The 27056-nt window shown below is 32.8% G+C and overlaps 2 protein-coding genes across 6 annotated transcripts in view; one reads left to right on the forward strand and one right to left on the reverse strand.

The window, feature by feature from the left end:
- On the reverse strand, positions 1 to 22983 carry LOC111695261 (uncharacterized). 2 transcript variants are annotated; one of them, XM_023464503.1, is made up of 18 exons: positions 22893 to 22983; positions 12621 to 12679; positions 11833 to 11900; positions 10908 to 11402; positions 10561 to 10732; positions 9844 to 10011; positions 9469 to 9529; positions 8377 to 8646; positions 7715 to 7815; positions 7011 to 7069; positions 6840 to 6909; positions 5699 to 5798; positions 5227 to 5466; positions 4096 to 4191; positions 2809 to 3300; positions 2198 to 2359; positions 1549 to 1659; positions 1 to 1040 (listed from the first exon to the last, which is right to left on the reverse strand). In XM_023464503.1, the coding sequence occupies exons 1-18, from the start codon at positions 22896 to 22898 to the stop codon at positions 618 to 620; spliced, it is 3153 nt and encodes a 1050-aa protein (XP_023320271.1). In that variant the 5' UTR covers positions 22899 to 22983; the 3' UTR covers positions 1 to 617. The 2 variants fall into 2 exon arrangements, with proteins under 2 accessions (XP_023320271.1, XP_023320270.1); XM_023464502.1 differs by having other exon boundaries at positions 6840 to 6921.
- LOC111695262 (seipin) overlaps positions 22307 to 27056 on the forward strand; it is an 11319-nt gene continuing 6569 nt past the window's right edge. For 2 of the 4 annotated variants that reach the window (XM_023464504.1, XM_023464507.1), the window contains exons 1-2: positions 22307 to 22751; positions 25875 to 25940. In XM_023464504.1, the coding sequence (XP_023320272.1) occupies positions 22617 to 22751; positions 25875 to 25940 (201 nt within the window). In that variant the 5' untranslated portion in view covers positions 22307 to 22616. Of the gene's footprint in view, positions 22752 to 22974; positions 23065 to 24192; positions 24965 to 25874; positions 25941 to 27056 lie in introns of those variants that run through there. The other 2 variants (XM_023464506.1, XM_023464505.1) reach the window with 2 other exon arrangements.

Consider the following 27056-nt stretch of genomic DNA (forward strand, 5'->3'; position numbering starts at 1 on the left):
TTTTTTTTTGTACCGTTTGCTTTGTTTTTATAATCGAAATGAACTTTTCTTTGATAACATCAAATTTAGGAACAATGTCGTGCATCGTCAATCTTCTAAAAAATTGCGCTTGTCTTAAGTTTTTAAATTTGATTACAAAATTCAATGTGAAAACATTATAACTATATGTTTTCTTACGTACATAAAAATCACAGAATTTAATGAATATGTGCATAAATGATAAATATGATTAAAAATATGTTTATGCATGTAAAGTTTTTTTTGTGAGGTGGGGACTGGACCGGGAGGGTATACAAATTTTAGAAAGTTTTATGATTTGTTCTTGGGACGGTTAATCAATTAAACGCATCTTGTGTCGTCTTTTCGACGTGAGCGGTCCGTAAACAGTTCATGAGGCGTACGAACACAGTCGGATACGTAAATATATGAACATTGAACAAAAATAGTCTTAAAAATTTCATCTAGATCAAATAACTAACATGTAGGTTAGCGTTTAAATTGAATCGGTCCTGGAACATTAATAAATTGAAACGACATGCAGAAACATAATAGTACTTTCTTATGATACACAATGTATAAAAACTTAAAGAACCCATTGAAGGATGTCTGAGTAAAGTTTATAGTGAAGTAGATGCGACATAAACAGTTTTATCAACGGGACGTATTCTTTTACTATTAGATTTCAGTGCTAAACACCAGTAAGGTACAACAGACAAGGCCGATAGCCCGGCCAGGGCGACCAGGATCGGCCAAATTACTCCCAGCCGAGGCCAGGAGAGTTCAACGACCGTTGGTGATGTTCCTAACATGGCCGCCCAGAGCAGGAAGTGGAGAAGAATGTTGACTGCCAGGTTTACAGCGATGTACTGTAGGTTGGAGTCAGGTTGAGGTAGGAGGGGGGACACGAGACTCCAAATCACCTTGGTCTTCGTCATACAGGCGTAGTAGCAGGCAGGGTTCAGCAGCCAGGAGATTATCAGGAATAGGATGGGGATAAGAACTAGGGTTGGCAGGGAGGATGCAACAAGTAACCAGGAATCCTAATCATTTGGAAAATCGTAAACTGAAAGCTTTTAATTATTTCATGAAACCATTGCTTTTTTTACATAATCTAAGTTTTTAAGGCTATATACAGAAATTTGATTAAGAAAATGTTTTTAAAGTTTTTCCTTTGACATAATATTTAGAAAAAAAACAAATAAAAAATATAGTGCTTCATTGTCATATATTGTCTGTTAAAGTTTTCAAATTTGGGCTAAAAAAAAACATCACAGATTTAAAATTAGTATAAAATTTATTAAATCCTTTATTTTAATCTGTCTATAGTTATCATAACCGCTCTGGATCTGAAGACCAACAGAGAATCAAATTTTTTTTTTTTTTTTCAAAAATGCAATTTTAAATATTTAACTTTTCAACAGTGTATACATTACACGATCCCGATTAATAATAAAATTTAGAAGATAAGGATTTTGAGATGTTTTCTTAAAAGGTTATTTTATGTATTTTAATTCAAGTTGGAAAAATTAGTTCTTAATAAAGCTTTACCGTGAATACGAAGAGAAACAAACCAATGGATCCAAGACGAAACAGAAGATTGATACTCAGGAAAATAAACGAGGGTACACAGGAAGACGACTTTTCATCCTCATCGTTTTCCTGAAATATTTAATAAATATAACAATGATAATATTAAAAACCTAATAAACATATCGATAATAAGAGCAATACTAAAAATACTACTACTACTACAAATAATAACACTATTAATAATAATTAAGTAAGTAAGTAATTATTTATTTATGAAATATAACAAAAACATACAAAATTAAGTGCTTAAGGATATTTGAAAACCTCAAAAAAATAGATTTTGTGGGAATATTTCCCACCAAGCTAAAAAAAAATATAAAAAGTAGAAATAAAAGGAAAAGGAAAGTTACATATTTTTGTTTACACTATATTTGATATAAGCTAAAGGTGGACTGTTTGTATTTTTCGACGATGAACTAACAACTTTTAGAAATAAAAATGATAGATTTATTTGTAATGTTATAAAAAATAGTTGTGGAAAAGTTATAGGTTTTACGCAAAACGGACATTTTTCAGCATCTTTTTAATTCGCTCCGATTTATGACATCATTTATGTTTGATTATATCTTTTACTCTTTATAATCTTTTTATTCTTTTCATTGTAAAACAAATGTCTCTTCTTCACGTCTGTATAGAGAGGGCATGAGTTTGTAAGATCTCTATGAGCCTCCTGGGCGCTCCTTGAACCCCACTCTGACACCTGGCGACCACAGGAGAAACAAGTTGCCTCTCCTTTCTTTAATCTACGACAGGAGTAGAAAAAACCAGCCTAGAACACAAATTAAATGATTTTTCATTATTAAAAAATTGTTTTATTTAGTTTTGACTAAAATTTTCTTTAAACTTAACGAATTTGTTTTTCAATTATTTCTAATATGTTTTTTTAGGTTTCATAAAATATTTAAAATCATAATTGGTAAAGCTAACTTAAGTATTATACTTATTTTTAGTCAAGTTTACTTTAATCAGTGCCCGAATTTAATGAATTTGAGCCGCGTCTTCAATCCGCCAAAAGCCGGTTTCAATTGAGCGCTTAAATCTTGAAACAATGAATACGATTTTAAGTGGAACCAACCAAATTTGAGCCGTGGCTTAAATTTAAGCCGCGGCTCAAATTCTTTAAATTCGGCCTCTGCAGTTTATATTAATTTTTCTTGTTGAAATCAACCAATTTATGAAATCATGAAACGTAAAATCATGTTTAGTTAGACACACTACCTGAGATAGATTTTCCGGTGTGAGCTCTGACCCACTCATATGGTTCCAGTTCGGAGGAAAGGATCTTCTCCTCTTCTCTCCGTCCTGCATATCCTGGTGTGCGTGTGTAGCGGAGTAAAGGTTGGAGAGGGAGGAGGACCAGTGAAGGAAGGATATAAGAGGAGGGATGAGCAGGACTGGTATGATCACAGGTATCCAGGTTCTCCAGATAACATCGTTCAACTCCGTCACGTGCATGAAGATAGCGTAGAGTATCCAGGCGGAGGAGTGTGTAAGAAGCCAAGCCAGCTGGCTCAGGATCAAGAACAGTCGAGCTCTTCTCCGCTCCATGTCTAGGAACCGGACCGGTATCATCGACGCCATGATCCCCCAGGCGAACCTGTGTTCAGCTCCGGTCCGGACACACAGCTGGTAGATTAAGCACTGGATCAAGGGCAGGGGGAGCAGGAGGATTATACAAACACCAGACCATCGCCATTCAGAGAAACCAAGCTGAACAAATAAAGAAACTGAATACTTGCCTAAAACTTTAATTTTCTAATCCCTATATCTTTGCCACATTTAATCATTCAAACTTTCAAATCTAACAGAATTCATAGTTTAAAATTTAAAAAGTCTACGACATCGGGGGTTCAAGTTTTCTTTTTATCTCTCCGTTTTCTTGTTTTAACAAATGTGTATATGATTTAAAGAAAATGAACGAAGTTTAGTAAATGAGAAAAAAATGAGTTCCATTCGAATATTCGAAATACGTAAAATAAAACCTAAAAACTTCAAAAAATTACGCATTTTTAGGTTTGCATCAAACTTATAAACTCTAAAAAAAATATAATTTTTAAGTAAAGAAAATACCAAAAGAATGAAATAGAAATCTAAAAATTATTTGGTAAAAAGTATACGTAATTTTTCGTAAAAATACGTTTCTGGAAAACCTAAGCATGTAAAAAACTGCTTGGTATGATAAATACGTAAAAATATGTAAGTATACGTAAGTTCTAAATACCAAAAAGTTGAGCATACGAATTATTACGTAAACCCTATAAAGAGGCTTTAGCATTTTTAGGTTTTCGAGTTAGTAGGGAAAAAGACAAGAAAAAAATAAGTGCCCCTATAAACTTTTTTACTGCTTTAAAAATTTAAATTAACAAATACTTTTTTGAAATATTGACTTAAAACAACAAGAAAGTTATTATTCCTGATTCTATTTCTTATTTTCATGTTTTTATTTGCCAACGCTTTATGGATTATCTTTCTTAGAGTACCAACAATGCACAAGAATGTTCTCACCGTATCCACGTAGACTAGGAGAGAGAGGATGAGGGTAGAGGCTACAGTTACCCCCACGGAGACAACCAACCAGACCAGGGAGGAGAACAGATAGATCTAGATACAGATAGATCTAGATACAGGACAATGTGTAATATGATATAAAAAATATTTCTAAAAGCTTTCTGCGTTTTTATTTTCTTCCTACTTGAAGATTTTATGAAATTGTCGGATAAAAATTTGTTGGAAAGTAAGGCAAGTTAATATTGAATTTAAAGCTTGATTTTTTTCTTCTTAATACGGTTTTCTTAGGGGGTGAACGAGCGATAGGGAAGTGAAGCAAAAGTTCACATCCCTAAGCTGAACATACAATACACCCCTGCCCTGATATAATTACGGATATTGTGTAAAGTAGATACAGGGACGGGGTTAATGAAATCTACTGCAGTAAATGATAAACTGATTGGAATTCATGATATTTACGTAAAATAAAAGGTGTCCTTCTCCAATGATTTAAAACGACATCAATTAAAATAGACATTGGGGCAATTTTCAAATTTAATTTTTTTTTGTAATAAATTGAACGAATTTATATATATCTAAAATGGACTTCAGAATTTTAATGAATATGATATTAATGATCCTATTTGTAAAAGAAGGTTTATATATTAATTAATGGTAGCAAATTATTTTATAATTAAAGACGATCTTTAATTTGTTTTCAAATGTCATGTTTAATAGGACAACCTGTAGTTTAGTATCTAACTAAGTACTATGAGCAGTGTAATGTAAAATTTCATTAACAAATTTGAAAATTTCTTAAGATTAAGCATTAACGAGAATTTTCAAGATTAATTTCTCAACTTCATACTTATGATTCAGAACCTTTCAAGATTTTAAATATTTTCAGAACTTTAGCAGTGTCATGTTCAGACAAAACTCAATTCTTGCAAAATCATTTCTTTAATACTTTTGCTTGTTTCATGGAGAGTTTTGATAACACTCCTTTCATTGATTTAATTTGCGATTTTATGTGCAAAAATACAATTTAGCTTCTGTAAATTTTCATCTTAAAATTTTCTGCATCGTCATTGAACTTTAAATTTGCAAGAATCTGCAGAAAGAGAGACAAATTAGTTCGTAATCGTATACCTTGGAATTAGGGGGCGTTGCAAGGTCCACCGAAAGCCGACACGCCTCCTGGCTTGACAGATGAGACACGCCCAAGACAAGCGAGGCCAGGGCGATACTGATCACGGTGACGACAAGGGTTGAGGCGGTGAAGTACTCCTTATCCATCCCTAGGAGTATATCTCCAGCTAGGAGTACCACCCCTAGGATAACTGCTTGGACTCCCAGATGAAGAACTCCCTGCCCAGCACCAAGAAGAAGCTAAAATGATTTTTTTTATAAATCCAATTAAAGGGGATGTACGCATAATTTTAATTTATTAATCTGATTTACAATGGTACTCTTTAAACCTTAATATCAGAGCAATAGTGATCATCCCTCTTTTATATCTGAAAATGTTCAATACATTTATAATTCAATTTTCCATTGACATGTTCTTATTAGGGACCACTGTACCTTTAAGTTCTAGGTTCCCCTGTATCAATATATTTACCCCAAAACTAGAAGCATTGTTGAAATGTGTACAGTCTGGTTCTAGAGGTTGACCTGCACCCCTCGCCTCATCAGCTAGCCCAGCTAGAACCTTGGACTGCCTAAAATATTCAATTTAAAGGAAGTGTTCGCGACAACTGAAGGGGTATACAATTTTATCCATCATAAAAATGTTCAGATTGGACCTATTTTGATTTAAATGAGATATTTCTATTGAGAGAAATTAATACCTTTAAAAATTTCAGAAACATCAAATAGAAAAAAGTCATAACAAATGAAATATTGTAAATAACTAAAAAAAAGTTTGTCTTGTCGCTAAAGATTTTATTATTACTGTAATGAAAAATAAAAATGAACTTAGACAAAATGTTTGTCTAAAGAAAAAAATCTGAATTTTTTCTTTTTTCCTATTTTCATCTTCATGTTAATTCGATCCTAATACCAAAGGCAGAAAGAACGGCAAAAAAATTACCTTACAACAAATAATAATTAGAAAACTTTTGGTGTTTGTTTGCAAGATTTTTGTTGGGATAAAAAATATATCTCAGAATTCATGCTTTCAGTATAGTAAACTAATTCAAGGCGATTCGCTCCCCACCCCCTTCCTGACACGGTTAAAAGAAACATGGAATGACAGTATTCAGGAAGTATGTAAAAATTTCGAGAACATATTTGAGCAATATTTGTTTATGGAACAATAATAACAAAATAACCATGGTCTGTCATTTCAAAATTACCAAGGATAAGAATGATTTCGTTCAGAATTAGACATTTTCTTGGTTTTATTAATAATTTAAAATTTGAGCAAAATTTTTAATCAAATATCTCTGGTATTTTTAAAAGCAAAAAAATGGCAGACCACACGTTGTAAATGGTAGAACTAGGGATATTTTGTGATTATTGTTTCAAAAAATATTACTTAAAGCTTGCCTTTAATGAAAGCTGCATACCATTTCAAAGGCCAAAGACGACTTTAAAATTCTCAATCAATTAAAAATATTCCGGTTTATAAAAAACAAAATTTTATTTTATTCTCTAAAACATTTTTCTAAAAATTCTATTCTCAAATTCTAATAAAATGTTTTTAATTTTGAAATGTTATTTGAGATCATGAAAAAAATGTTAAAGTCTGTTCTACACACCTGTAAACCACTAGACAGAGTGTCCAGGGTAGCATGAAGATTGTGTAGAAGGGTAGAAGAAGAACCCAGGCTGAACACAAATCTTTATTTCGTCATTTTTTAGTTAAACATAAAAAAAATTTTAAAAGAATAATTTTTCAATATTATTTATAAAAAAAAGACTTGTGATACCTAGTCTATATTTCGGCATGTTGAAAGGTTTTCCTATCCCACACTGCATGATGTAGCCTCTGAAATAAATGATGAGAATTTTATGCCTTCAAAAAGGATCGACTGTCATCGTTATTATAGAATAGATCAGCTTCAGTAAGATGTTTATATGAGAAATAGTGACATAAAACTCCTAAACTAAGAAAGGAATTGAGTTTTTGCCACAAACTCAAATTTTCTAATCCTTTTATCTTGGCAACCTAATGGTGGAAACCCTTGATATTTCAAACTTAGGCTATTTGATCTAACAGAATTCATAGTTTGAAATATCTAACGTCTACGAAATTGGATTGCAAAGATATAGAGATTAGAAAATCAGAGTTTGTGACAAAGACTCAATTCCTTTTTCTATTTTATGATAGAAATCCAGGAGTTGCATTCTACAAAATCCAAGACCGAAAAAGTTCAAGCTCTAATAATTATGTGTATAAAAAATACTCCAAACAAAATTGGTCCATTATCAAAAAGGTGTTTCAACGAGTTTAAAAAGTGTTTTGGTTTTAATGAACAAGAAAATCCAAGTGAATTTCTATTTTCAGTGGATTCGCTAAACAACAAAATTATTTTCAGAATCCGTATAATTGTAATTTTCCAGTACTGTTCCAAAATATAACTAAACACTCTTTGGCAATTTTTAACACTCGTTAATTTTAGTTTGAGCTGACCTATGATGCATGATGGTGGAGAGAGCGTAGAGAAGTCCAGGGACAAGAAGTGGGACAAGACAGGATACCCATAGCAGTATCTGTCCATTGGGACAATGGTCCTAAATATATATAATATATATAATGTATACCGGGACAAGAAGTGGGACAAGACAGGATACCCATAGCAGTATCTGTCCATTGGGACAATGGTTCTAAACATATATAATATATATAATGTATACTGGGACACGAAGTGGGACAAGAAAGGATACCCCTATGAGTATCTGTCCATTGGACCAATGGTCCTAAATATATATAATATATACTGGGACAAGAAGCGGGACAAGACAGGATACCACTAGCAGTATCTGTAGATATCTGTAGATATCTGTAGATATAATAGGTAATGACAGTTCTCATAAAATGTACTTTTTGGTCTACTAGTCAAGATGTGAATATGTTTTAAGGAGGTTTTAAAGAAGTGTTTTATCTCTTTATCTTTGCAGCCTGGTGATATAAACCTTTGGTATCTCAAACTTAGAATATTTGATTTATCAGAATTCAAATATCTAAGGTCTTTGTGATAATAAAAAATCAGAGGTTTTTGGTAAAATGCTCAATTCTTTTGCCCTACTTTTTGACGTTGTTGTAAATTATACCTTATCTTGATTGATTTGTACCTTTACATCTCTGCAGTTGATAAAGAACCTTTGATCTGTGCAGAGCTGAAGGAAAGCCTGCTGCCCAGCTGAATCCAGCAACTGCGCCTCCTCAGCAGCTGACAGTAAATCCTGGAACTTGTCGTCTTCCATCAGAAGCATCAGCGCCTCCAAACCAAACCTAGTCTCGTCACTGAGTTTAAGCTTTGGTAGTGCGCCGAGTAGAACGTCTAGATGTATACTGAATAATTTGGACATCACAGATGGGGCCTCGGGGTCTCCATATTTAACCTGAGATCGCAATTAATATTAGTTTACGGGGATTTATATTGTTTTTAACATTTTTTGTTAAAAAATTTCATTTTACTTTTAGTCATCACAATTATGATTATTTTCTTTTTTTGTTGTTGTTTTTACACTTTATGAATTTCTCACTACAATAACAACAATATACAACTTTAAAATGCACGATGTAAAAAAAGATGATGAACAAATATTGAATTAGTCATGTCCGTAGAAATGATATTCATATGCAGAAGTCGTCGAATATCAATACAATGAAGACTACTTTTGATTGCAATTTTCAAACAAAGGTTTCCAACAGCATGGATACACATAAACATGGAAACATGCAAACAAAAAGAAGAAGCCAATAAACAGCTGTTATTAATTTAGATACTTATTATTTTGTAAAAAGCTTGTTATGAATCAAAACTTAAATAGAAAGTCGTCTTTATTGTATTGATATAAACGCCGACCATTGTATGTAGTTATATAAAGATACATTTTATTAACATAATTGAAATTTTATAGAATCAGCCATACATGTTTTAATTGAAAAAATGACATGAGAGTATGAAGTTTAATTTTGAATGTTCATATATTCAGTAGAGCGTATAACGGCCCACCCTTAACGCTTTATCAATCTACAATAAATGACGGTTTAAGGTACATACTTTAGCTCCATATCCAATGTGAATACTTCAACTCCATCTAGCTCTTTAATTTCAAAGAAAGGGTTCATATAATTCAAATAGGTTGATTTCTAACCAAATATTTAACCGTTTTCAAATGTTGTGAATACTCCCTTTAAAATATTTATTTATTAAGAACCTGCGCAACTTCAAGTTCTTTACTGAAAACCAGAAATGCTTCAATATCAGTTGGACGGAACCTGGAAATGCAAAAATATTAAGGTTATGCAATAACCCATTCAAAACTTGAAAATTTAATTTAATTTTTTAAACAGGTTTTCCCTTTACAGCATAAAAACTATTATACAAATGTGAAGCAGAGATTCAAAGCACTAAATGTCCAGTGTTGTGGAAAGAGAATGAGAAAAAGAAGAATTTTAACTTTTAAGCAACAAAAATTACTATTGTCGTAGTTTTAGATAATTAAGAATCTTTTGATTAATACTTTTTACTAAATCACAATTACAATGTTTAAAACTTTGTTCCTCCTCTACGCTATTTATACTAAACTTACTTTGGTAAAAGACCCTGAAGGTTTACAAGAAGTTTACTTTTCTCTGGGTCTCCGAAGAAAGCAAGAAATACTCCGGGATCGGAGATGAACGTGCTGAGCTTGATCCCTAACTTCTCCAGGTTCTCATTGATCCCAGGTAGGTTGGCAGGGTTGATCTTTGCCAGAACACTAAACAGAAACAAATGGCTAAAGAAAAATATTTTATAACAATAATCCAAGTGTATTTTCAAGAATTATTTTTTTGCCGCAAACTTAAACTTTTAAATTTCTATATCTTTTCAACCTGCATTATAGTAAAAACATCTGATATTTCAAACTTAAAGTATTTGATATACCAGAGTTCATAATTTGATATATTTACGGTCTACGACATTGGGTTGCAAAATAATTCTAAACTAAAACACTTTTTTTTACAAAAAGTTAAAAATATGCGACATCAATTGAAAATCATTGCATAACGTATTTAAAGTAATTTTGTTAAATCTATTTTCTTTTCCATGGAGAAATCTAAGATATCTTTTATTATATATATGTTATTTGGGGAGAAAAAATAATTTCAACCTTAAAAAATATTTTTTTCGGCTGTTCCAGAAGTAAGTTTGAGTGTAACTTTTGTTTTAAGATTACCATCAAACATTTACAGCACTATCCAAGTTACAATTTTTTCTTAAAAAATAAAATACAAAAACAAATCGATTTAAAGAATAGAAAATAAACCTGTTAACATCACTGAGGCTTTGTGAAGCTTCCCCCATGACCGCGTTGAGAACTGCCAGGTCTTTATCGGTCAGGTTTGCGGCTCGGAATGCTCCTGCGAGTCCTACGAGCTCGGAGCTGGAGAACGGACGAACTAAATGCTGCATTGACTCAACGTGAGATTCATTTAAACCTGAAATATAAAATCAAAATGTTACGACATACCTTTTGAAATCACAATATTTCCTAGATGCAATCAATGCATCCCCAAAATATGACAACATACAAATGTTTTGCATTAAGTAACTTAAAATAATGTTTTTAATAAAAAAAACAGTTTTTGAAAAGATATCAGAATTTTGTTTAACCTGCTCCAGGGAACATTTTTGGTATAATATGAATAGTTTGCTCTAGATCTCCTTGAAGCACTAGTCCTACTAGTTCATCCTCTACTCCTGGTTCTAGTGTATCCAACCAACCCTGAAGCTTCAATCCTGCTTCACTTTTCAAACTCTCCTTGCACACAGCCAACCCTAGAGATATCAAACCCTTCCCTTGGTTCCCATTAACGGAGCAGAGAGTAGACACGTCCTTGACGGAGTAGTCCTGAAACTCACGCTGAACAAACTGGGTTCCTTGTCTATACAGAGTCCTCGGGAGTCTAGCAACCATCCCAGATATATTTCCCATTCTCACTCCGACCTCAGGAGGATACAGACCAACAAGTAAACCTGTCATCAGGTCCTCTTCAATCTCCGGGACGTTTTCCAGGTCCAGCTCCGGGTCTGGTTTAGGTGTGATAAAGCTTTTGATACTCTCGGGTTGGATCTCTAGGTTTATATGGGGTTGACATCCTCGCATTGCTAAAATCAACAAAAATTTTATTGTTTTAAACAGAAAGTTTAATTTTTTGTATCCATAGTTAATAGCTTTTGCAAACTTTCTAAGAATATTTTTTTGGCATTTATAATTATTTGTTTTCTAAACTTAATCAAGTTTTAGTTCAGAAGAAATAATAGTTCACAACACGCCGTCGGAAAGATTATAGAAAAACTAATTTCAAACTAAAAACAAGGTGTCTATACTTTAAAGTTGTTACTTCTTCAGTAGTTTTCTTGTATATATTCACAATGATTTTACGGTTTGGTAAATTAAGAAAACAATAATTTGAAAAGTTCTTCATATCCTACAACATGTGTCAAGCATTAAGATTGATGGCGATCGTAATGCCATAATTTAATCATCATCTTTTTTGTAACACCCCTTATATTTGAGAAAAGTAAAAATATTTACCTAAATAATGAACTCCCAGGTATACGGGTAGAGCTATAGAAAAGACGAGAACTACTATCCAGAGAAACCAGATCAGTATATCCGTCCATACACTCACACCCAACCTCTTTAATCTCCAGGATATCATCTAGAATACAAGAACTATTATCTAGAGAAACCAGATCAGTATATCCGTCCATACACTCACACCCAACCTCTTTAATCTCCAGGATATCATCTAGAATACGAGAACTATTATCCAGAGAAACCAGATCAAGATATCCGTTCATATACTCACACCCATCCTCTTTAATCTCCAGGATATAATCTAGAATACGAGAACTATTATCCAGAGAAACCAGATCAGTAAATTCGTGCATACACTCACACCCAACCTCTTTAATCTCCAGGATATAATCTAGAATACGAGAACTATTATCCAGAGAAACCAGATCAGTATATCCGTTCATATACTCACACCCAACCTCTTTAATCTCCAGGATATAATCTAGAATACGAGAACTATTATCCAGAGAAACCAGATCAAGATATCCGTCCATACTCTCACACCCAACCTCTTTAATCTCCAGGATATCATCTAGAATTTGAGAGCTATAATTTAAAGAAACCAGATCAAGATATCCGTCCATATACTCACACCCATCCTCTTTAATCTCCAGGATATCATCTAGAATACAAGAACTATTATCTAGAGAAACCAGATCAAGATATTCGTCCATACACTCACACCCAACCTCTTTAATCTCCAGGATATAATCTAGACTACGAGAACTATTATCTAGAGAAACCAGATCAGTATATCCGTCCATACACTCACACCCAACCTCTTTAATCTCCAGGATATCATCTAGAATACGAGAACTATTATCTAGAGAAACCAGATCAAGATATCCGTCCCTACTCTCTCCAATTTTCAACTCATCATCTAAAATACAGAATAGTAGTTAGAGTGACTGTAGACGTAATTTAATTTTATGCAAAGTTTTAAGGTCTCTAACATTAGGTTGCACAGATATAGGGATAAGAAAATTCAATTTCTTTGTCTTTACACGAAAGCACCGCACAGTGAAAATAATTCCACAATAGATATAAGGTTTAAATAACAGTATACATATAATGTATTGTAAACTAGTTTGATAAATAGTTTTGCATCCATGTTTGCTCCAGGCTAAGCAACCTTAACTTCATGAATCAAGAGTCCGATTGATAGTTTTTATTTCAACAGCCATACATTAGGCAGACAAATAATTGAATTAGAACAATTAATTGAAGATTTAAAGGTTAAGTTCTGTATTCTAATTAAGATTTATAAAAAATGATGTAAATAGGAATTGGATGGATTGTGTAAGTTTTAAATTTTGATAAATAGACGGTATTCCATCATTTATTTACATCTACATATAATATATATCGATTATAAAGTAGATGTATTAATTGTATTTCTTAGAGTTTCCGTAAAATATAGATATTTCACTTCAAACTAGGCAGCATTGCGACATTGTTGGTACGACTTTGTGAACTCGTAGCTTCTCCAGTTCTGATTTTACACACAACTTAGAGAAAAACAATTAATTCAGTTACAGATAAAATATTCATGATACTTTTATTTTTCTCATTATCACTTCAATGAAAGGAGTTCTGATTAAAAGCAAAACTAAATTCGATCTTACGTTTAATTAACTTTAGTTTCACGTGATTTAGCAATCATTTTCCAAGTGTTCATAAAACTTATAGTTCTTTCAGTTTCCATAAAAGTTTATAGTTCTTTCAGTTTCCATAAAAGCTTATATAGTTCTTTAAGTTCCCATAAAAAATAACAATTTCTCCTGCTTTTTTAAATTAAATATATTTTAGATAATTAATTTATCTATGATAAGTATTACAAATAATACTTAAAGATTCTATTATTAATTAATATATGTGTTTGTTGCATTAAAGTCCCTGGGAACTAGTTCTCTTTTTGAATTAAATGTCAGACAGATGGTCAGAAATATTTGTCCTTTAGATTTAAGCTTGCAAAATAAAAGACTTCAAAATAATTAAATCAAATAATATAAAGCCATGGAGGATACTATTTGTTGCAGGGGGGGTGAGTGACTTTTCACATTTTGTTTTAAAAATCATTTTCCAAATACAGAATTGTTCTCTCTTATACAGTTAAACCTTTGATAATTGTTATTTTAATAAATATATCATAAGATGGGAAAAATACAAAAAAAATATTTAAGTTGTTGCTTCAATAATCTGCTTAAATTGACGGAGAACATTCAAATCGGTTCAAATGAATTTGAATTATCTCTCATTAGCTAAACTTCTAAACAGAGAGATAACAGAATTAGCTGAGTATATTTGAACCGAAATTCAAAAGTTCCAAAACCTTTTTTTATACTGAAATATTTCGCGCATGATAGAAGTAAAAATAGTTTTCATGAAAATATATGATTTTTGTATAATGATTATTTTATATTACAACATTTTATAGTGTGGATTTTTGTTGAAGTACATCCGACTCTATACACTATCCATCCCCCTCATTTTTGCTCCTAACTTGAATCTAATTACCTGGAAAATTAAGTATTTGACACCACATAAACATGTTATGTGAACATTGAACTAAAAAATAATTTATCACGCTACTTCATACAATGCATGTAAATTATGCTGATTTTCATAATATGATTTTTTGACAGATCCCTCCCTTCTTTATACTTTGCATTGTGCACATACACAATGCTCACAGTTGATAAGGGGGTATAGAGTTAATACATGTTGAACGTTGCTGAGAATAAATGGAACGTTTTATTTATATAACAATATGTCGGTTCATGTTTGTTAATTTATATGATAGTTCTAGTTTCTTGAAGAAAAGTTTTAACTGCATTCGTTAATTTATCAATTAAGATTTATTCGTTAACACGGAATATCCTTATCGTTATTAGCAATTACAAACGATCGCTTCCCGTTAACGACACATAGTCCTAGGATGAGGGGGGGGGAGGTATTACGAAGCGAACGTAATTTTATACATTTTATATAATGTTTATTTATAAAACTTGAAAAGATCTAATGTTTCTTTTATGAAATATCATCCATATGGTACGGTTGCGAAATCTGATTTGTTAAGAGGATACGTATTACGTAATATTTATCAGTCCTTTTTTTACTAAATACATAATACAAGAGAAACATCTTAAATCAGACCAGTTTACTTCATTCATAGAGTGCCACTCAAATGCTACCCTTTAAGCCCTTATGTTATCAAGAATATATGATATATCCCTATTTTTTTCTCTGAAAATTGATTAGTTTTACTTGGGGTATATCTGTAAAGTTGATTAGCTAATTGAGATACGACATCTCCTTATTGTTACGCTGTGAATCGGATATGCCACTTTAGAAATCGAAAGTCCCTTTAAGGTTTGATGATAAACTATAGAAATCGAAAGTCCCTTTAAGGTTTGATGATAAACTATAGAAATCGAAAGTCCCTTTAAGGTTTAATGATAAACTATAGAAATCGAAAGTCCCTTTAAGGTTTAATGATAAACTATCTCCGGTAAATAAGATTTTCAATCTCAAGGTTCCTCCTGGATCAAGGTTGAGAAGAAATCAAAAACAGAAAATATTTTTAAACTGAAATTTTATAAAAATAGAATATTCGAATAAATTTTAAATTACAAATATTCGATATTATCAGTATAAAGAGTATAGTGGGTAAGATAAGGGTTGGTTTGAAAACAAGCTCACACACATCATAAATAAAAAATGTATGATATTTTGTTTGGAAATAAACATTTTACAAAATACACCCCCCCGCAGAATAGTTTAATGGCCTCCATAGATGCAGATATAAATGAATAACATTATAATATCAGATCTGAAATTTTCATAGCTTCTTACTCAGTTCCGTTCTCGTTCTAGATATAGGATGTGTGGTAAATTCTTATATTCTTCCTCTTCCTTCCTCTTCTTATATCCTTCCTCTTTCTTCCTCTTCTTATATTCTTCCTCTTCCTTCCTCTTCTTATATCCTTCCTCTTCCTTCCTCTGCTTATATATCCTTCCTCTTCCTTTACCTTCTTATATCCTCCCTCTTCCTTCCTCTTCTTATATCTTTCTTTTTCCTTCATCTTCTTCTATCCTTCCTCTTCCTTCCTCTTTATATATCCTTCCTATTCCTTTCTCTTCTTACATCCTTCCTCTTCCTTCCTCTTCTTATATTCTTCCTCTTCCTTCCTCTTCTCATATTCTTCCTCTTCCTTCCTCTTCTTATATCCTTCCTCTTCCTTCCTCGGCTTATATATCCTTCCTTTTCCTTTACCTTCTTATATCCTTCCTCTTCCTTCCTCTTCTTATATCTTTCCTCATCCTTCATCTTCTTATATCCTTCCTCTTCCTTCCTCTTTATATATCCTTCCTCTTCCTTTCTCTTCTTATATCCTTCCTCTTCCTTTCTCTTCTTTTATCTTTCCCCTTCCTTCCTTTTTCTTTCTCTTCTTATTTCCTTCCTCTTTAGGAATTTAGAACAGAAGTTTATAAAAATTGGCTTATGACGGTTACAAAGATTTTACAAGATAGAAGGTTCGCGAAAAATTAAAATGAATGAATTTTTCTTCTTATACAATCTTTCGGAATTCCTGAACATTCTCTTTAAACCCCCAATCCTAAGTGTTGATGTTTGTGAAGAGGAGAGATGAAGTTCAGATTCTGTCACGGTTGGACGAATACAAAAAACTTCTTTATTTTAAAATAAAAAAGATCAGCTATCGCTAGTTGCAGGAAACTGGAGGTGCAAAGTGGGATCCCCGCAAATATATCAATTTTAATCTTGAAGTTATAAGATTTAAAACAACACGGGGCCAACATTTTAGATTGGTAATCGTTACATAAAGCACTAATCCGTGTCTTCTATTATCAGACGAATTATGTTAATTACATAGAATATCTCTAACAGTTCGACCAACCAGAAGCCACGAAAATATGAGTTATGATGATTTATTTATCACCTCTAATTTATAGTTTCCACTTTCGAGTTTCGAGTTCTCCCCATTGTGAAATGTTTACATTGGACTTTCAGAACTGATTTTAATCTTAAAAACCTTCGACTTAAAAAATTCGGAGTTAAAAAACCTTGAGTCTAATACCTTGTAACCTGAGACCCAAAAAAACCCAACCCTATAGTTTAAACCTAACAAATGAAACTAAATATAGAAAAATTTATGTAAAAATAAGTAATTTCAGTTTTCAAATGGGATTTTAATATGATTATTAATTTATAAAAAAGTGAGAACTTTTATTTTAAAAAATATTAATTTTCTAATTTCCAGATTATCTGTGAGATTCAATAAATGATCTTTATAATTTCCAGATTATCTCTGAGATTCAATAAATGAAATATATAATTTCCAGATTATCTCTGAGATTCAACAAATGATCTATATAATTTCCAGGTTATCTCTGAGATTCAATAAATGATCTTTATGTTTCTAAAAAACCTTGATTATTTGCATGACCATATTCTATAATAGAAAAGCTAAAACGAACAAGATTTAAATTCGTAATCGCAAAATAAAACTTACTTAAAAAGACTTTCGTCGAAACCCTACATTTCAAAAAAGAGACATGTCCGATTCACACCTGTACCCTAGATATCTAAATATGATGAATGATGTAGAAGATAACTTGGTTTCTGGTTTGAAAAGCGTTCAATTCTGATAATTTCTCCAACCATTGCTTCTGAACACAAGTTTAAGCTCGAACTTTAAACCTAAAATCGACCTGTCAATTCCGATCAATTTTCTAAAAAAAAACTTTTTTTTGTTCAGTTTATGATTTTTTCAAGAAAAGGTGTAGAAGGTAGACTGATGATATAAAAAGTAAACTAACATGACGGAATTACCAGGGGTTATTACCAGTCATCTTTAAGAAAGAACTTGAAAAACTAAAAATGAAATCATGATTGGTTTAAAACTTCAGACACAGTCCAGGGATTAAACTACTTTAAAAACATATACAGTGTGTCTAAAAAACATACAAATTTTCGTTGCAATTAATGCTCATATACCAAAATACAACCCTTTTAAAAAATATATTTTCATATCATCATTGATCAACGGATCTTAAAATCATCTGTTTTTATGATTACCCGATGATCATCTGATCATCGATCTAGGGTTCAGCGGATAATCTTGTAATGATCAACCAACCGATCTAATTATCATCTATTAATGAACTAAGTTGCTAGCTTTTTAAATGTGTTTCTTTGCAACTGACTGTGCAAACAAAGCATCAACAAACAGTACACAATAAATGAAATGAACCATGACGGGCATAAACTACAGGCAACACCTTTATTACAACAAAATAAATAAAGATGAGAAAAAATGTTCAACTCACATGTTTTCTCAAAAGAAATATTTTTTATCATCTTTTAAGTTGTTTTACGAAATCTCATAAAGGTTTTAGAAAAAATTTTAAATTGTGTTTCTGGTCTTGTCATGGATTTTAATTAAATTGATATTCATAAAAGCATCTATTATTTGGTTTTATTTCAAGTAAGATTTTAAAGAAAACTGCATTTCAACATTTTTTAATTTAAGAATATAAGATGCATTTTAACTTGTCATCTTTCAATTTATTTTGGTAAGTACTTTTTGTACTAAACATTAAACACAGACATGGAAAACAATCAACCTGTAAAAACAGAAACGTTTCTGAGATCAGCCGAGATTAATGATTAGATTGACTAAACTGATGTATTTAAACCATTATTATTTAGAAATGTGTGACGTGTTTAAACTACGGTTAGAACTGTGTGATGTGTTTAAACTACGGTTAGAACTGCGTGATGAGTTTAAACTACAGTTAGAACTGTGTGATGGGTTTAAACTACGGTTAGAACTGCGTGATGTGTTTAAACTACAGTTAGAACTGTGTGATGTGTTTAAACTACGGTTAGAACTGCGTGATGTGTTTAAACTACAGTTAGAACTGTGTGATGTGTTTAAACTACGGTTAGAACTACGTGATGTGTTTAAACTAAGGTTAGAACTACGTGACGTGTTTAAACTACGGTTAGAACTACGTGATGTGTTTAAACTACGGTTAGAACTGTGTGATGTGTTTAAACTATGGTTAGAACTGTGTGATGAGTTTAAACTACAGTTAGAACTGCGTGATGTGTTTAAACTACGGTTAGGACTGCGTGATGTGTTTAAACTATGGTTAGGACTGCGTGATATTTTTAAACTATGGTTTGAACTGTGTGATGTGTTTAAACTATTGTTAGAACTGTGTGATGTGTTTAAACTACGGTTAGAACTGCGTGATGTGTTTAAACTATGGTTAGAACTGTGTGATGTGTTTAAACTACGGTTAGGATTGTGTGATGTGTTTAAACTATGGTTAGAACTGTGTGATGTGTTTAAACTATGGTTAGAACTGTGTGATGTGTTTAAACTACGGTTAGGATTGTGTGATGTGTTTAAACTATGGTTAGAACTGTGTGATGTGTTTAAACTACGGTTAGAACTGCGTGATGTGTTTAAACTATGGTTTGAACTGTGTGATGTGTTTAAACTACGGTAAGGACTGCGTGATGTGTTTAAACTATGGTTAGAACTGTGTGATGTGTTTAAACTAAGGAATTTATATTGGTTTAAAAAATCTATTTTCTTTGCTTTAACAGTAACGCCTGACATTAAATAGGCAGTTGTCGTAACTATGCAAATATTACAGGAACAAAAGGAATTGAGTTTTTGTCCCGAATTGAAATGTTTTTATCCTTATATTTTTTATTTGCAACCTAATAGTGTAAACCTTTGATATTTCAAACTTAGACTATTTAATTTAACATCGTTTGAAATATCAAAGCGCAACGACATAAGGTTGCAAAGATACAGGGATTAAAATATAAGAGACTGTTACAAAAACTCAGTTCAATTGTACAGAAAATATGATAATTCATATTAATTGACAATTCTCATTTTCAAAAAATAAAAAATTGCTTTTATTTTTCCTTTTTTGTTTTTGATTAATGATCACTTTGACGTTTTGCTAATTTGATTTGATTTCAAATAATCAATCATCCATTTCCGGAATCTTTTTATCAACACTAATTAAAAACCAAGAATGGAAAGATATTATACTCCTACTATTATATTATGAAGATAATGTATGAAGGGAATGACCGGCAATGTATGGGAGTTGAACTGAGATTGTAGATTGTAGATTCATTTGAGACATATGAAACGTTTTAATGATGTATAATTACTCTGTTTTAGGGCAAAATCGATGTTCAAAATAATTGATTTTCGCTCAAACTCAGTAATTAAACATCATTAAAAAGTCTTATATTTCTCAAATGAATCCTAAATAATTTCTCAACAAACTACATTGCCAGTCACTCCCTTTAAGAAATGAACACGGAAAATTAAGAAACTTTATCTTTAAAGAGTGGACTAAGCACCTTGGTTCCCATCTTGTGTGGGGGGGGAGGTACTTTATTAGATATTCTCTCTAGCTCTTCGACAATTATGCTCCAGGATGATAATACAAAATCGTGTTACAAAGACCAAGAACTTAAACTGGATACAGAACCCTGATCCCAGGAGCTAAAACTGAACCTGGATACGGAACCCAGATACCTGGAGTTTTAACTGAAGCTTGATACAAAACTAGTACTATAGGGGCTTGAACAAAACCTTAGTACCAGGAGCTTAGACAAAACCTTAGTACCAGGAGCTCGGACAAACCTTAGTACCAGGAGCTTGGGCAAAACCTTGATACCAGGAGCTTGGACTAAACCTTAGTACCGGGAGCTCGGACAAAACCTTAGTACCAGGAGCTTGGACTAAACCTTAGTACCAGGAGCTTGGGCAAAACCTTAGTACCAGGAGCTTGGGCAAAACCTTGATACCAGGAGCTTGGACAAAACCTTAGTACCAGGAGCTTGGACTAAACCTTAGTACCAGGAGCTTGGGCAAAACCTTAGTACCAGGAGCTTGGACTAAACCTTAGTACTGGGAGCTTGGACTAACCTTAGTTCCAGGAGCTCGGACAAACCTTAGTACCAGGAGCTTGGGCAAAACCTTAGTACCAGGAGCTTGGACAAAACCTTAGTACCAGGAGCTTGGACTAAACCTTAGTACCAGGAGCTTGGACAAAACCTTAGTACCAGGAGCTGGGACTAAACCTTAGTACCAGGAGCTTGGACAAAACCTTAGAACCAGGAGCTTGGACAAAACCTTAGTACCAGGAGCTTGGACTAAACCTTAGACTGGGACTAAACCTTAGTACCAGGAGCTTGGACAAAACCTTAGAACCAAGAACTGGGACTAAACCTTAGTACCAGAAGCTTGGAAAAAACCCTTAGAACCAGGAGCTTGGACTAAACCTTTGGACCTGAGGCTTGGACAAAAATCTTATTACCAGGAGCTTGGACAAAACCTTACAACCAAAAGCTGGGACTAAACCTTAGTACCAGGAGCTTGGACAATACCTTAGAGCCAAGAGCTGGGACTAAACCTTAGTACTAGGAGCTTGGACAATACCTTAGAGCCAAGAGCTGGGACTAAACCTTAGTACAAGGAGCTTGGAAAAAAACCATAGTACCAGGACTTTAGACAAAATCTTGGGATCTGGAGCTTGGACAAAACCTCAGTACCAGGATCTTGGACAAAACATTAGTACCAGCAGCTGGAAAAGAACCTGATTACTATTTCGCCTTTATCCCTGAGAAATGTTTAATCATTCTCACACCTTTCTTACTTCAAGTTGAGTGGTAGAATAGGATAATAGTTTTAATCTTAATCCTTTTACATGGATAAAAGTGCACGTTCTCTTCACTACAGACTGTAAGGTTTCATACTTAAATACACATATATTAAAGTTCTAGTTACAAATTCTGATTTTCTAATCCTTATATCTAAACACATCAGATGGTATAGATATAACAAGAATTCAGTTCATTTTAATCTAATGGCGGAGTTTAAAAAAGAACTGAACGTAATTTTAAATCTCTAATAAAGTGAACATTCATTTAAGCATCATGTCATTATCATTCATAAACCGTTCCCGTTGCCTTTGTCCCATTTGCTACTTTTTATCGAATGGTCACTAAAAATTATGTTGACAATTCCTTATCTGGTCTTTCAATTAATTTTCAAATAAAATCAAGGTTTGAAGAAAATTATTTTGAGAACTATTCAGAAAAGAAGGTATAGTAAGGTCCAGGTTTTGAAGAACTATTCAGAAAAGAAGGTTGAAGAACTATTCAGAAAAGAAGGTATATTAAGGTCCAGGTTTTGAAGAACTATTCAGAAAAGAAGGCATAGTAAGGTCCAGGTATTTAAAGAACTATTCAGAAAAGAAGGCATAGTAAGGTCCAGGTATTTAAAGAAATTTTCTGTTAGATAAACATGAACCAAATGAGGCTACAACTAGCTCAAATATGTGATTAAAATGACGGTTTCATCGCCTTTTGCTAAAATTCATGTATAAACTCGTTTTTTCTTTCATGCCACTAAAGTTTAAATATTTATTTTTAAGTGCGCATAAAAGCCAAGATTGTTGAAAAAAATAATGTTGATAATCTTGCATCAACCTTGCTTTATCTGGTTTCACTGAGAATATGCCGAATACCTTGATAAGATTAAATATGAATGAGTAAGCAACAAGATTTCTAATCAAATATAATGCATACAATCCTCAGATTTAGACCAGTAATAAAGCTTTTATCTTAAAGTACAAAAAGGAATTACTTATAAAAAATAGACTTTTTGAAAATGTGTTTAGAATCTGTTTTTTTTAAAGCATTTTCTTTCACTATTGTTCTTTATTTTCAGAAAATAAAATTACAAAATCTGGACAACTACCAACTGATGGCCATCTTACTACAGCAACAACTATTTCTGTTTAAAGTATAGAAATTTTAAGTCGGTATACTTTGCATGATTTAGCCCCAAATTTGGTTTTTTATGTAATCTCTAATATTTACCCAGAGGGTAAAAAATTATCCGAAATAATCATCAAAAATTGGTTAATATGCGTAAATTTTATACCTTCATCTTTTAAAGCATATGATTACTCGTTACGCGTCACTGAATTTCCTGGAACCATCACTATACGTGCGTAACACAATTTGCGTAAACGTTCTCTCTCCGTGCACTCCGATGTTGCTCAAGGAGCGCACTATGGTCTGTCACTGAATGAAGCACTATGCGCGGTAGGCAGGTAGAAACTCCTATACGCGCGTACGTATATTTTCTTGATGTTGGATACTTTTTAACCGGTTCCGTGCGAACCAGTACATGGCTGTGGGGGAAGGGAGAAGGGAGGGGGAAGGGAGGGGGATTTTAACCAATTTATTACACTGGAATGTAAAGAACGTTTGACTGACAAATGTTGCATTTTTACTCCTAAAAAGGAACTCCGTCAGAACGAGACGAATGGTGGAATTTTGATCGTTCCTGTATAAAAGAAAACTGTTGAATTAGGATCAGATGGAAAATGAGCATTTTGGATTAAGGTCTGTCATTTTATTTAAAATAGTATCAATGGACTGCAAAACTGCTTTTTAACACTTCCGTAGTTAAAGAACCTGACATTTTCCAGAAAAGCGAGAATGTAAATACTCAAATATTCAGTATGTGAGGAAAGGGGAGGGTTGTCATAAAAAACACAAATATTAGAATATTTTAACTAAATCTGAAAGATTATTTAAAGCTGCAGACAGACAATGAACAATTACTGAAATTCTTAAGTAAGTACTTAAAGCAACAAAATTTGCCGTATTTCCCCCAAAAAACATATGTCTGTTTGTTCTTAAAGGGACTGTAAAGGAAAAATGAAAGGGGGTATGACTAAAACTTGAGATTCTCAGGAGTTGATTGAGACCTGATGTTTCTGTCTCGAAAAATTGATATAAAACCATGTCAAAATTATACCAAAACGTATATATGTAAGATTTTGTATAAGATTCGTAGCATTAAATAGATGATATTCAACAAATACGCAACCAATCTGAAAACTACAATATCCCAGAGGAGCCTGAGAAACTCAGGTTTGCTCCTATTATTATTTTAATTTAATAATTTTTCATTTTTAATAAATGTAATTGATAATATTATTTACACGTCCGGGTGTTGGGACCAGAACTCCAACCAATGGCTGTACAGTATTATTGTCACGTGTCTCCGTCTGTATCACGTGACCAGTATACTGCACTGCTATTGGAGGGAGTTCTGGCCAAATGATATGGACGTACATCTTACATATATACGTTTCTCGAGGCAGGAACATCAGATAGATGTCTTACAGGTCTCAATCAACTCCCGAGATGCTCAGGTTTCAGCCTATACCCCCTTTCATTTTCGTTTCCAGTCCCTTTAAATCAGATTTTTTAGTATAAATTTAAAGAATTTGTTAATACTGATTACTTAACACTGAATTTAACCTTCATATTGGGATATTTCAAGAGTTTCCGGTGATCAGTTCGGGAACTGTGTCTGTATGACGTAATTTCATGTGACCCACCATATATAGAGTGGCATGTCCGATTCACAATGGTACATATTAAACCTCTGTATGATCACAGATGACGGAAAACCTGTTTTGCCGTTGGGAATCACTCTTTATTCCATTTATAATTCCATTTAATTTACAACTTTTGTTGGCAACTCTTTTGTAAAGAAAACCTTTAAATTCCAAATACTGATCTTTGACACTAATCTTGACACATGAGCTAAGGGTAGAACTTGACTGGGTTCAGCTCAGGGTGTAGTTGAGATCTAGGAGCTCCGTTGGAGGGTTCTTACATAAAGATCTGGAGAATCAGCACACAAACTATAACCCGGAGAAAGAATTCAAAACCTGTATCAAGAAGATAAAGTTTCAACAAATCCCGGTGAAGAACACTCAATACTAAGCTCTCTGGAGAAACCGACGCAACCCTGATCAACAAAGAGCCTAGAATTTTAACTCAGAACCCAGATCAACTCAATACCTTCAGAACTAATATCCGTAAACCAAAGATAAACCCGAAATCTAAAGAGATTGTCAACCTTCAGAATTGAAACTATAATCTGGAAGGAGAACTCAGATACAGATAATCATGATTCTAGCCAAAATATTGGTAAATATGTAAATGGTGTGACCATAAACTGTAAATAAAACATTAAAACTTTAAAATTGTCCGAAAAATGGGCTGCAATATTTTGAACTTTTGCCGACCCCAATGCCTTATTTTGCCAACACGTTAATCAAATATTCGAAATTCTTTGTTGTAATTTTTGAACTATGCATTGATGATTCCTAGCTTGTTTGAAAAGTTCTAATTAGGTTGACTTTTATAGGGAAAACTGGGGTTTAAAGCAAATTTTTGAACCTTTTAGAAGTGGTTAAGGGACTTAAAACCTAATCACTGTTTTTGTATCATCCCCCCCCCCCCTCCAAGAATTAAATCCTTATACACGTCCATGGTCTTACCTATTGGACAGCATTGACAGAGACATTTTCCGGTTCAAATGTGGAACGGATAAAACCAAACTTTCTCAATGGTTTAGTTGTCGAATTCATCAACATATTCCCCATGAACTATCGTAAACACTCCCTTTAAAGGGAATGTAAGCTTAATTATAAGTGACACTTCACACAAAGACTACAATATGTCAGTTCCACAATATAGTACCCTTGCAACCTTTTCAGATCAAGTATAAATATATATATATATCATGATCAAGTATAAATTAGATAATAGATATCAATGTTTTTAATTTTCAGAACTGATTTTTTTCAATTGTGGTTTCTCTACAAAAGTGCATTTTTAATGCAGGAAAACATACTTGGATTTTAAGAATTTAGCACTTTTTAAACCTAGAAAAACAACAATATCTTCCTCATTATTGCTCAGATAAAGGTTTCAAGGGTACCGTTGTGTATCGTGAATAGCCATCTTTGCATGGAGGTTCACTTGAAATTATGCTTACAGATCCTTTAAAGAATAAGACGCAATATGTAAAAAGTGCATAAAATGTTTTGTTTAGATGTTCCATCTGACAATGATGATGCTGCTCCTTCTCTCAATAATTTCATATTCAGTCTTCTTTCAGGTATACTCATGGTATATATATAGACCCAGACAAGAAATATATATATGTATAGTTCAATGGACCCAGACAGCTATCAAAAGTTGCATCAATTTTCAAGACTGGGCTGGCTTTGAAGTGTTTTGGTATTCGGTTTTACCTCACTTACTCCCATTTATCTATTTTTAGCCTTTACATGCATATTTTAGAACTATATGGTGCACTCGTTTTAACATTAGTTTTTAAAGGGAACGTTCACTTATTTGGGTATTTTTAGGGTAAACTAAACAGTCTATTCGCTGTTGATTGGTAATAGTCTTACTTTTCAAAGACAACTGTGGCCGGAGAAAAAGCCGACTTTTCGTTCAGAATTTGAGCGGAAAGGGACGGTCCCTCTCAGACACTTTTTGATGTTTTTTTTCAGTATGTTGTGGATCAAAATAAATTTCGAATATAAAATTAAACTGTAGTATCTAATCGTTAATTGCAAATGTCATTTTTTTTTTATTTTTTTTTGTTTTTTAACTTTCTATTTCTAAAATAACACTATTTTATCGCATTAAATTTTGCATTGCCTGTGTAAAAAGCTGAATTGAACGCGGCATGACAAATGAAAAGTTGTGCACATGCTGGAACAAAATCTACAAAATCTACGAACCAAAATACGATTGATGATTAGTTGATTGTCGTAGAGACGTCGTCTTTGTATACACATTTTACATGTTTTAATACGAAAAACGTTCATTTCTTGCTAACTCAAATATCAAAAGTTTTCATATTTTAGTACATAATAACGAACACATAATGACATTAAAATATAATAAATTTAAATGTTATTGGGCTGCTGTTACTTAAAAAAACATCAAATAGTGTCAATAGAGAGGGACCGTCCCTTTCCGCTCAAATTCTGAACGAAAAATCGGCTTTTTCTCCGGCCACAGTTGTCTTTGAAAAGTAAGACTATTACCAATCAAGAGCGAATAGGCTGTTTAGTTGACCCTGAAATTACCCAAATAAGTGAACGGTCCCTTTAAGAAGTAATTGGGGAAATTTTCATATTTGTTTTCGTTAAGGCTCGCAAACTTTGGATCACTGTGGGTCTTCATGGTGTTCAGGAGTTTTATTAGCTTAGAGTCTAAA

The sequence above is a fragment of the Eurytemora carolleeae genome, unplaced genomic scaffold, assembly GCF_000591075.1.
Source record: "Eurytemora carolleeae unplaced genomic scaffold, Eaff_2.0 scaffold160, whole genome shotgun sequence".
Classification (NCBI taxonomy): Eukaryota; Metazoa; Arthropoda; class Copepoda; order Calanoida; family Temoridae; genus Eurytemora; species Eurytemora carolleeae.

What these genes read in the sequence shown, in the direction of transcription:
- LOC111695261 (XM_023464502.1), bottom strand. An exon ending in CCTGGGAGTTCATTATTTAG is followed by an intron (nt 11,403 to 11,832) that starts GTAAATATTTTT and finishes TGTTGATTTTAG; the next exon opens with CAATGCGAGGATGTCAACCC. An exon ending in CTCTGTCTAGTGGTTTACAG is followed by an intron (nt 5,799 to 6,839) that starts GTGTGTAGAACA and finishes TGAATATTTTAG; the next exon opens with GCAGTCCAAGGTTCTAGCTG.